At 35.9% G+C, this 12,827-nt stretch overlaps 1 protein-coding gene across 1 annotated transcript in view; it reads right to left on the reverse strand.

Moving 5' to 3' along the window:
- The window catches only part of slc1a4 (solute carrier family 1 member 4), a 29,665-nt gene extending 18,751 nt beyond the window's left edge, over nt 1-10,914 (reverse strand). The window contains exon 1 of the mRNA XM_030156821.1: nt 10,311-10,914. Coding sequence (XP_030012681.1) covers nt 10,311-10,825 — 515 coding nt within the window. The 5' untranslated portion in view covers nt 10,826-10,914. The remainder of the gene's footprint in view (nt 1-10,310) is intronic.
- Nucleotides 10,915-12,827: the final 1,913 nt, after the last annotated feature.

The following is a 12,827-nucleotide window of genomic DNA, read 5'->3' on the forward strand; positions in this document are numbered from 1 at the left end:
CTTCAGTGTAATTTCTGCATTTCACAAATTCATTCCAGGGGCCAAATTGGACCCTTCGGCAGGCTAGTTTTGGCCCCCGAGCCGCATGTTTGACACCTGTGCTCCAGTGTTTCCAAAGCATGTGAGTCATCCAAAGTTTTCCACAACTCTTTGGCTCTTTTTCTGGGTTCTTCCAGGAAATCCACTTCCCCTAATTCCCTGATAGCACAGTTGTTCTGTCACTGATCTACTGCTTGAGCTATTAATGTAACAAGCATTAGTGTTCTCAGCAAGGATTAAATATTCCTGGCGCCTTCATTTGCATGTCTGTTTTCCTCATTAGACTGTCAAACTCAGATGTATATTTCGCTTTTAGAGAGACAATGTAAACATGAAAGTACTGCTGTGCATCACCAACAGCAGGGTCATAGTCTGCAAAATTCTCTTTAGCTGATCTAGAGTGAACAGAGATCTGCAGATACTTCAGAAAATGCAAAAGCAAAATCATATTATAGGAAGTTTACATTCCCTGCATATAAAAATGAACAGTGTAGCCATTTTTATACGGCTTGTATTAATACTGCATTGTCATAAATGATCCTCATTGCACTGATATCACAACGGAACTTTCAGTCTTCACTAATAACAAAAATTCTACAACTTAGTTTTATTTTTTTTTAGTCTCTTTAAAATCTTCATACTGCAACAGGCTTCTATATTCAGTGTTTTAACCTATGATTGATATATGTGCACATTTACTCCTGAAAAGGCACTACAGTTAAAATGAATCAAACTAAACATATTTCTAAAAAAGCATTATTTCACATTATGTTTGATCCTTTTACATCCAGGTTCAGTAGATGATGTAAAATTCACACACACGCTTGTGCTTCCATGAACTTTGTGTTGTTGTTTCTGACATCATTAAACAGCTGTCTCAGAGCTCTATAGCTTGTACCATGATTTCCATGCAGTTATTGTGCATAGTATGTTAGCGTTCTAATGCTACTGTGATGTCTGTATCAGGTAAAACAATAAAATAAAAAAAATAAATAAAAAAAAGAAGTGTAATAATCACCAGGGTTCATTATATCACTGTTTGTGGAAATGTGATGAGATTCAAAAATTCTGGAATTCTGTGTTGAAATATGTTTCCCAGATTACATCTTGTCCGATACCTGTGTGTCCTAAATTATGTATACTGGGCATTTATCCTGTAAACTGCTCTTCATCTGCTAAAGAAAGAAAAATGGCTGATTTATGTTTATTACAAGCTAAGCGGTGTATCGGTTTGTGTTGGAAAAATATTGGTCGCCCCTCTTTTGACTTCTGGTTAAATAATTTAACCTCAAGTTTGGCTCTTGAGAAACTGACATATACGGTTAAAAAGAGAACTTCGGAATTCTATAACATTTGGAAGATGTTTTTGGATTTAATTTAGAGTGGTGATAATGAAGGGGTGGTGAGAAAGTGACAAATTGGGACATTTTGTTTGATGTGGGAATGTACATGTATAGTATTATTTCAACTCTATACCTAAGTTTTATTTATTATGTTATTTAATCAGTTGTTTCTATGTAATGCTGTCAGATTAATGTTTATCACATCTTTTTGAGATTTATTTTATTTATTTTCATTTTATGTATTTATTTTGTTTTATTTATATATATTCATTTTAATTTATTCATTTATTTATTTATATATTTATTTTTTCTCTGCCATGTTCAAGATATTCATGATGTTCAAGTTTTGTATGAATGAAAAATAATAAATAAATGTTTATTAAAATAATAATTAAAAAAATAAATCATAAACACAAAACATTCACAATAAATGGAGCATGGTGCACCATACTGTATAACAAAAAAATAAATATAAATGTGCAGCATGAAACTTTGGTACAATGTTCAGGTTTGATGCTGGCTGTGGCTGAGCACTGACCCAAAATGATAACGCTATTATTCCATCTTGTACAGGAACAAAAACAGAAAAGAAATTGGCTCAGAAACATCTAGCCACTTAGCAGTTTGAGGTGTCCAGTTAATTGGTTTGTCTGGTGTAAATTAAATAAGATGATGTTGGCCAATCAAGATGCCACATTTACAAAAAAAAAACCTTATTATGGTCAATTTGCTTTGACATCAGTCCAAATATAAGTTGACAGCCCAGCACTAATTAATCATCAGCTTTGTTTCCACTTGTATAAATCCATTCTGAAAACGTTTTCCTTGACAGTCTGTCTGTATAGGCACCATACTGGGTTTATTTTCACTACTGTCACTAATACATACAAGGGATTACTGGAATCCTGCAGGCCTTTTCCATGTATTAGTGTGTGTTTGGAGTAACTATATCCTCAGAGGTCACACCACATTGTGCAAAGAAACACAAACTTTGCTCATATTCATTCCCATGGTCAGACCACTGCCAAGCAATTCAGTCCGTAACCCCTTGACCCGCATCAACTCTGCCTTCAGTCCAGAGCCAATTGCTGCTTCAGCTGGTAAATATGCCAGGTCCACTGGCCACACTGGCATGCAGCCATATGGGCTTCACTTTCTTCTATTCTAAAGCGGCTTAGTAATGCAATTATTTGCTTAATTTTTTGTGACCACATCAAGGTTTAAGGTCTCTATGAAAGTGGTCAAGTTTCCTTCTGTCACATGATCAAGGATCTGGATTAACCCTGGGAAAGCAGAGCTGAGACTGAGAACTGGTGTGTTTTTCCCACAGAGTCTCCTCTAAACCCCACAGCTATATGAAGTGATTTTATAAGCTCTATTACAAAAGAATTTGATTTCCCAATTAATCGGAGTTAAACATTGTGACTGATCCTTTTAATCCTCTGCAGCAGATGCAGATGTAGTACCTTTGATAATATGACTAATATGTCAATATCTGATTTCAAACCTTCACAAAACTATTCATGTATTATCAAGTGCATCTTTCTCAAGTGTGATATGGCAACCTGAAAACATTAATGCATAAAGATTCAAACTGGACTTTTATGTCAAGGAAACATCTAACCAGAAGATAAACTTTAGAAATAAACAAATACTTGCATATTTATTGATTCCAAACCACTAATTTTTACAATATTTTAACAAGGTCAGTGAACATCTTTCTGGAAAACACATGTTAATCTGAAATAATTACAGTACAGCTTAATTTTGCTCTATTAATCAAATTAATCTGCACAGTAAATAATTGTTTTTGTTACATAGAATGTGAATATTGCATAATAACAAATATCTATTCTCTGGGGACAAATTTGGTCTCTCATTGTGATTAAAAACATCAAACAATCAAGCTGTTTGTCCTGATAATGTCTAGATAGTGCTGTTAAATAACCAAAAAAGTATAAAAACAATGAATTGAAGGACAACATGTGGAGTTACAGATTAAAACTGGACTGTCAGCAGGAGCAGATACAGTGGACACATACAGGATGTATGAAATCTACACATAATTATTCCATCATTATTATTATTATTTCTGAAGGATGAGCTTGCAAACCTCTCTGGACCTTTACTGAGCAAGCGTTGCATAATATATTTGCATCTCTGCCAATGTGAATAGTTTTGAGACTAAATATTTCTCTGTGACTATTTTGCACTTCTCTGTCATCCATTTGTCATGCCTGCAGTATGTTTATATCATTTATAAACAAATATTTATAAAACAAGTACACAGAGCCATCCTGATGTCATCCATTGGTTTGTGGACTAGGGTTTTTAAGCCTTAAGATTGGTGCCGTTACATCTTTATTTTTGACAATACGTTGACAAGAAAGTGGAGCTAAGGATGGGTGAAACTTGCCAAGCTAATGCTACTAAAAATATCAACCACAATGAAAACTAACACTCATATTAAACACATGTTAACACATACAGCAGTGTCAGTTTTATTATATTAACAAAGGGGTAAGCACCTTGCCTCAAAATGAAGCCAATGTAGATGTGTGTTAAAGTTCTAATAGTGCTGAGTTTTTTCCAGGGCTTAATCCACACTGTAAAAAATGACCGTAGAATTAACACCAAAATTTGTAAAATAAGAAGATAAAAAACCTCTAGGTGAAAATATAATGCAAAGTAATGTATTTGAAAAGATTTTGTGTCAACGATTCCATCAAATATAGCTGTAGTTTTTACAGGAAGAGCAAGCTAACAAAACCAGACTTTTAAGTAGAAATTATGTATTTCTATTGTTTTGAGAAAATAAAACTGTAAAGTGAAAAACAAAGGGGTGTCGTTTAAATTGCAAGACCATAATGCTGAAATAACAGAATATTCTCATACTTTTTAAATGAAAAAGTAATTCAAAAAAAGTAAATTTAACATTTTAAACATGTAAATATAAAAAAAAAAAAAAATCCAATGTTAAATCTACATGTTTAAAATGTGAAATCTACATGTTACTCCAAAAATATGTTTACAGTTTGATGTGCTTTTTACAGTATTGTTCTGGTAACCACAGCTGCCAGTTATTTTTCTGTAAAAACAACTGGATTTTTTTTTTTACAGTGCAGTTTCTGTTTTTTTCTGGATCCTCTAGCATCTAATCTGGTCCTGATCTTTAAATTTTTCCTTCATTATTTAGATCTAAGGGTGAATATAGGAAGATTTGACATCTACTATGTCAGACTTTGATTGACACCTCATTTGCCCAGTCAGATTTTTCACAGCATCAGTTAATTTCTTCAAATACACTTTTCCTGACAGACAACTCCACTGTAGTTGTGTTTAACAGGTTACACTAACAAGACTGTAAAATATTTTTGTTATGCATGCATTTAGCATTAGCTCACCCCTAACCCTTCGGTCTCTCATAGCTCCACCCCTTTTGTCCAAATATGGTGACTATGGATCCAAAAAGCAAACATGGTGATGGCTAAAACATAAACTATCTAGGTTCAGGATGACAGTTCATAAACCAGTGGTTGAGGTCACGATTATACACAGTTAATTAACTCTGGCTGACAGACCATATAACTAATCTAATTACATTCGCAGCTATAACCAAGTTACACTAACAGACTGTGTATTGTAATGGAGTACCACTAATCTTTAAGATAGAGTCCTCTGACAGTCTTGTTATTTCAGCCATAACTAGGGGTGGGAATCTTTTACTATCTCACGATTCGATTCCGATTTTTGGTGCTACAATTCGATTCAAAATCGATTTTCGATTCAAAATGATTTTTGATTCAAAACGTTTTGATTCATAATGATTTCTGCTTCAATCTATAGGTGTGCAAAGGATCCTCATGATCTACGCCGGTCTAGCCGCTAATCGCTAACCCTAACCACCAATCGCGCTAGCCGCTAATTGCGCAAATGGTGTGAGACTGCCGGTGGATTTGTTTTATTTTTTTAAATCAATTTTGGGAAATTTTAAATCGATTCTGAATTGTAGTAAATGAGAATCAAGATTTTTATATGTATTTATTTTTCAGCACACCTCTAATAGATATGTCAGGAATAAAACATCTTATTATTTAATAAACAGAAGCTCCATATGTCCAACATACATGTGGGTCTGTCAATTAAAACCCACAAAGAGCATCCACAGGTCACTCACTGGAGTCACACCATTAATTATACACAAACATAACCCTTAATATGACTTATTCAGGTGATTTAAATAATGGGAACATTAGATATAGAGATCGAATCTGTTTTTTTGTATCAGGCTGGAATTGTGTATTTCCGCCCAGAGGTTGCTGCTTGTTTATTAAATGACTGAATGACATTTTATTATTAAATTAATTGCGTAAAAACATTAATATCATTCCAGTGTTGAGTTGCAAACTGTAGTCGATTCATTTACTAGCAGTATTTTTTTCCATAACAGTAGCATCAGTATACCGCATCAGGCCTAACAACACTGTGAAAGGTAACCAAAACAAACATTAAACCTGGCTCTAAATTATCGCACTGAGAATGAACATCTAAGTGTCCACCTGTTGAAGTGATATGGAAGAAGTGCTGACAGCAGCGGACCATGTTCAGTTTAGGGTTTGGCGTTTATCCTTCGACCTCTATCCCTTCCTCAAAATACACTCTCTCTTTCAACAGCTGTCAGCTTTCCCTCACACTGTGGGAAATTATTGTTAGGAATCCTCATGCATGGGTTATTCAAGGCCACTAACTATGCTGACAGTACCAGTAGCTGATACTTTGTGATAGGTAGTGCACATATTGTGATTCTTTAATAAAATAAATAAAAATAGATAGCATTGAGTAGACTTACTGCAGAAAATTACCAGTGGAGGAAGTACTCAGGATGCTTTACTTAAGGGGAAACATGTACCTTCTGCAAACAATATCTTATTTAAGTTGTGGCATGGAAGTATTATCACCAGAACAATGAAAATTACATGTTGTTATTGTCTTGCCAATGTTTCAAGGTTCAAGGTTCAAGGTTACTTTATTTATACCTGTGGGTAGATTTGTTTTGCAGACATAGTGATTGCATTTGGCATTACAACAAAACATACATTGTACCTGTTAGGCAGGTACTTGATCGAGTGTCAAGACAAGACAAAAAATGATCAGTGTTCCACCATTCATCAGTATAGCAGCATGGATAAGTAGTTTTACTGTTATATATGATGTAATTGGGTGCTTCTATGAAACTGGTCCCTAAAAACAGGACATGGGGGCTAAACATTCGAGCCAGATGTAGACTAATGTAATGAAGCAAGTTTGGAAGCACTTTGGGTCTATTTTAAAAATGAATATTTACTGAGATAAAAAAGAAACTATTCAGATAAAACACATTTTTATCCTTTTTTTAAAAATTATTTTATATTCAAAAATCCCCTTGTAACAGGGTAAAAAGGACACGAAAATTTCGCGCTACTATTTTTTTTTCTGTCTTTTTATTCTCTCACAGGTACATTTTGGGAATTGAACTAATTATGCAAGGCAGAGTGTTTCACCAAAATGACCGCTGTTGCAAAATCACTAACAGTTTATTTGTGTTTAAATGGGCAGGTTCTGCATGTAATGCCAGCGGACACGATGGGTTACACGCAAAACCTGGAATGAGACCGCTGATTCATGAAAAACTCATATGTCTGAATTAGAAAAACCACTAGGATTATCAAATTTAACACAGTGTCTTTATTTATAGTGGTATATAAGACCATTTTACACCATGTTTCCCAGATCAAATGCACTGACACCTAGGTAGCTTTTCCTGTCCCAATTTTGGTCCTATTTTTGGCCCCAATATTTGATTAAAAATTCATTAATTTTGGGATGGCTCAAAGCACGAGTATAATTTTTTTTGCGTTTATCTGAGGTCATCATTAGGTACAATCTGGGAGGAAATATGTTGAAATTTCTCTTTTATTATTGGGTCTAAAAAGCTGGAAAAGTGCCAGATACCAAAATAAACCCAGTTTCATAGAAGCACCCAATTGGATTTGTTTCACTCCTGCATCAATGTACAAGCTGCATTTTTCTTGCTGTTTAAAATGAGCTCATGCATCATGTACTATGAGATCATCATATATATTTGGAGCTTTGCTGTTTTGTGATGATGCATTTTCCAGGAAATCCAAAAGGAGTTTTAATAGTTATTTGTCTTAGGAAGAAAAGTAACCGTCTAAACCTGTTCAGCATTCAACATCAACGCATTTAGAGACACATAGTTTTCACTGGACAGGAAGGGGATGATGAATTGCAATCTGGGAAGTAAGTAAAGCTATCAGAAGAGCATAATGGACCTAAAAGTGCATGGAGTTACATTACACCACTGCACTACAGCATTATATTCACAGTTTTCATCAGTATAATTTACAATAATGTCACTTTCAAATATAAGGCATGTTTGTAAGATGAATATCATTTAACTCAAGCATCCAAATGAGTTAATGTCATGACTTTTCACAACTGAAGAAAGGAATGTCAGAGGGTTTTTATTGTTACAAGCTGAATCTTTTTTTTTCCAGTTACATTTATCTCAGGACATGTTCTGAGCTGGTTGGTGCAGTTCACAAAACTCCATATAAAGCCTTAGAACAATCACTATCATCTATTTAAGGACCAAGAAGGTAAGGGTCCTTCAGGAGCTCTCTGTGAAGGCACAATGCTAAATATGACAAAAAAAACTGATGAGTGAGAAACCTTAAATGTTATCGGTGTCAAACATATGGCCTGTGGGCCAAAGCCGTCCCACCACAGGGTCCAATGCAGGATGAATTTATGAAATGCAAAAAATACACTGAGAATATTAACCCACATACCCATTGAACCACATACAGCACAATTTGATCTTAACCCATAGAGACCCAAACAGCCACCAGTGACACAAACCTTCTACTGATCTAAACTGTTTAATACCTGCTGATCCACTAATCCTATCAATACATGTAAATAATTGGTGTAAAATATAGTTTGTCATCTTTTCATGGTCATCAGATATGAGCCAATTGTACGTTCAGAGGCTCTGTAGTGAACATGGAAACACCATCATCTTCTACAACATTGATTCACCAATAAAACCCATGGAGTTGGATCAATGACACTGGATGTAGACACATGTTTTTACATTCAGTTATTAATATCTTTGCTGAAAAAGTCACTTTTTCTTCATTTTTCTCTGTTATAATTAACTTTTAATTTACTCTGAGTTTTCATGAACATCTACATGATCTGTAAATTAAACATAAGAAAATACATGATTTACACCAAAAAATGCAAAAGACAGATAATATTAAACAATAAATTGATGATAAATCAGTCAAGAATGGTAGAAATAGAGAAAAAAATTCATTTGGGAACTGCCACAGATGTAGCACTGGGTCTTTATGGGTTAAGTGAGTCTAACCAGTAAAATACTATCGACATAACCGACAAATAATGATTTGTCTCTTTGTTTTAGTGTAAAAAAGTTAAATTACATGAAAATGTTTCCATTTAAAAACTATACTTTCACAAAAAATGTAAATAACCTGAACAAATATGAACAACCTGAAATATCTAAACAGAAGTTAGAGCGATTTTATCAATATTCTGCCTGTTACTAAATATTTTGTGCCTTATACATCCACTATGATCTGTCAGTTGTAGTGCACATGTGGAAATAATAAAGTGAGGCATGATATTGTTAGAATTACACTTATTTTTCTTAAGGCATTTCATGTTCGTGGTTGTTCATGTTATTCATATTTTAAAAAGATCTTTTGTAGCTCTAAACATTTTCATGTGTGTCGTTATTATTATTATTCTTATTCTTATTTATTTTATTTTATTTTTTTCCTTTTTTCACTGTTATTATGTTATTGGTCTGATCCATTTGAAATCATATTGGTCCCTGAATTAACCCTTTCATGCATGGATTGTGAGAACTTTAGTTAAGATTTTTTTCTTCAGTGTTTTTATTCCTCCTTAGGCATGAAAAAAACAATGCGATCGAGTTTTTTTTTTCTACGGAGTTACAAAAATATCCATGCATTTGATTTTTGAAGTAAAGACACATGTTTAAAACCCAATATCAGAAAGTGATATGAAAACAACGAAATAAAAACATTTTTAATGCTGCTAATCTGATGTCTTCTCACATTTTAACATATTCCAATGCTAGTAATTACTCACTTCATGGAGATAATATGCAAAAAAAAAAAAAAAAAAAACTTCTTGTCTAACAAATAACAATTGATTTAGACTCAAACATGTTAGTGCAGATTAGGTTTATCAAGAACAGGAAAGTTACAGTAATGATGTGAATGTCAGTGTATGGGATGGTGCATTAGTGTTCACTGTGTTGGCTGATACGGAACTAAAACATCAAAACCCATGAATATACAAGAGAACAGCTGGAGAGGAACTGTCCACTGGAGTGACCTATGCATCGAAGGGTTAAAGTCAGTTCGACACTCCTGATCTAGAGCTGGATCACCTCTAACCATTATCATTCAGAGCTGTTCCTTCATCTGGAGACAGTTTGTTTCAAGAGCTCTTCGCTATGAATAACTTTGCAACACTTGCAGTCATAATCATCTGTCTGTCTGTCTGCAACGAGCCTACATGCGGCTCCAACACACACACACACACACACACACACACACACACACACACACACACACACACACACACACACACACACACACACACACACACACAGTGAACTACTCCACATCTCACTCCACTTTCCAAAGGTTTCATGAGCGTGTGCGCACATGTTGTTTCTAAGTACCCACTTTGCGCCTGAGGCATGCCGTGGAATAATGCCTCTCAGACCCACTAGAATCACACCAGTCTACAGTGGCCTACATTTGACTGAAGAAGTGTGCGTAATATTCAAGGATGGATAAAGTGTACCTGGCCAGATCTAAGAATGAGTCTGCGGTCTCCTTGTTGTTGCTGACCGTCTCCAGTGCCAGATGGTTGGTGTTCAGGGCTCCCGCGCCCACGCCGGGTTTGATGATAAAAGCCAGGGCCACCCCGATCCCAGAGGCGATCAGCGTGGTCACCAAAAAGTAGGCGACAGCGATGCCCCCCAGTTTACCCAAGGAGCGGGTGTCCAGGCTGGCGGCGCCGGAGACCAGGCTGCAGACCACCAGGGGCAGGATGATCATCTTCAGCATCCGGAGGAGCATCTCACCGGGGAAGGCGAAATAGGTCATCTGCGCCTTGGTTAGGTTCATGTTGCGGACCATCATCCCCAACCCGACGCCCACCAGGACCCCGGACACGGTCATGATCACCAGGAGGTTCTTGCTCAGAAACTCCATCAGTTTCTCCCTGAAGCTCCTCTGTGCGCTTTTCTCCAGGATCTGGTCGGTGGAGGCCGAGCTGGGCATGGCGTGCCCGTTGATCTCGCTCTTTTTCTCCATCTTTTTTCGGCGTGGGAAGCTCAGACCGGTTGCAAGCAGCGTGGGTAGGACTCTCTCACACACACACGTTTGGCGTACGCACTGTGTGACCGATGTGAGGGCTGATCCGGTGTGGAGTCTGAGAGCAGAGCGCACGGGAGCCAATGGAGAAGGAGCGACGACACAAAGAGTCAACGGAACATGCGCACAAAACCCGGCACTTAGACCGACAGCAATGATGCAAGAGCTGGAGAAATTGCCAGGGTCTTCTGGCAGAAGTCCCTCTGCTCAATGTGAAACATATGATTTCTGGGATAAACCACAAGAGAGGGATTTTTTCTTTCCTTTTTACGTTCTTTTCGTGCAAATGCATAGACATTTTCCCTGCTCCATCATCTGGGCTAATATTATGAAATTAATACCATTAGGATTTAAGTTAAAATGTAGATTTGCTCCAGAATAACCAAGATAAATGTGGAGTCTTTGTTTTTTCTTTATGGAGCTGCAAGGATACCAACAAGATCCCATAATAAATTACAACAAACTCATTTTATTTCAGGGGCCACATACAGTGATCTCAGTAAAGTAATAGGATAAAAACCTATAACCTATAAATCAGTGTTTTTCAACCTTGGGGTTAGGACCCCATGTGGGATCGCCTGGAATTCAAATGGGGTCACCTGAAATTTCTAGTAATTGATAAAAATAATTTTTAAAAAAAATGTACAAATGAACAATATATGGTGAGTTGAGCGAGACAATAACATACATAAAAGACATGACAAACTGTGAAGCTGAAACTGAAGCACTGTGGTACTGTTTATCTTTCAAATGTTCATTGTGGTCAATTTCAGATGCTGCAGCTCTTTCATAATTCATAGTTTGAGTTATTGTTCGTTCAGTATTAACTGTCAGCCTTGTAAATCCAAGCTGGACTGACTATACATATGTGGAAAATAAGGAAAATAAAATTCTATCTTTGTGCAGTAATCTACACCTGGCTTTTCTGCCTCCATCTATAATAATATGGATTATATAGACTAAATATCATCTAAAATTAATGTTTATTTGCAACATAGCAAACTATTACATGATCAAAAACAAATTAATTTTAGCAAAAAAAAGTCTTAGTTTTGAATGTCTGGGGTCGCCAGAAATTTGTGATGTTAAATGGGGTCACGAGCCAGAAAAGGTTGGGAACTACTGCTATAAATAAAACATTAAATAGCTAAGTTTTTCTCTTTGTTTCAGTACAAAAAAGTAAAATTATATCATGGACCTGTTTAGAATTACAAACTATCCTCTCACAAAAAATGTGAATATCTAGGGCAGCTACGTACCTGACATTTCATAGAACAATATTATGCCTCCACTACTAATTTACACGTGTCCATTACAACTCACAGATCACAGTAGATCAACAAGACACAAAGCATTTAGTAACAGGTGTAACATTGTTAACATTGCACTTATTTTTATTATGAATTTTCAGGATCTTCATAGATTATTTGCATTTTTGCGGAAGGATGATTTGTAGATGTTAATACTTTTATAATCTGATTTTGGTTTTGCAAATTTTTCCACGTTAAAACAAAGATAAATATCTGGAGTTGTTATTATTTATAGGTTTTTATGCTATTACTGGTCCAACCCACTGCAGATCAAGATATGCTGTACCCCTGAACTAAACTGAGAAAAACGTCTTTAGTGTCATTTTTGCACTTTACAAATTCATCCAACTGGCCAGACTGGACCCTTTGGTGGGCCAGTTTTCAGTTTTGTGTTTGTCACTCCTGGGCTTCAGTGGCTATTTTTTTTAACCCTCTTGCTATGTTCAGGTCAAATTGAACACATTTTCTAGTTAGGATACTGTATTTTTTCTGACAAAAACAAATATTCTTTACACTCCCAGCAGGTGCCTCTTAAGACATGTGATAATGTCTTTAACGGCCAAAAAAATGTCATATCTGTGGCTCTGAGGGTCAAATGAAACCTCATATTTCCATGCCCGCAGCCAGACGAT

The sequence above is a fragment of the Sphaeramia orbicularis genome, chromosome 15, assembly GCF_902148855.1.
Source record: "Sphaeramia orbicularis chromosome 15, fSphaOr1.1, whole genome shotgun sequence".
Taxonomy (NCBI): Eukaryota; Metazoa; Chordata; class Actinopteri; order Kurtiformes; family Apogonidae; genus Sphaeramia; species Sphaeramia orbicularis.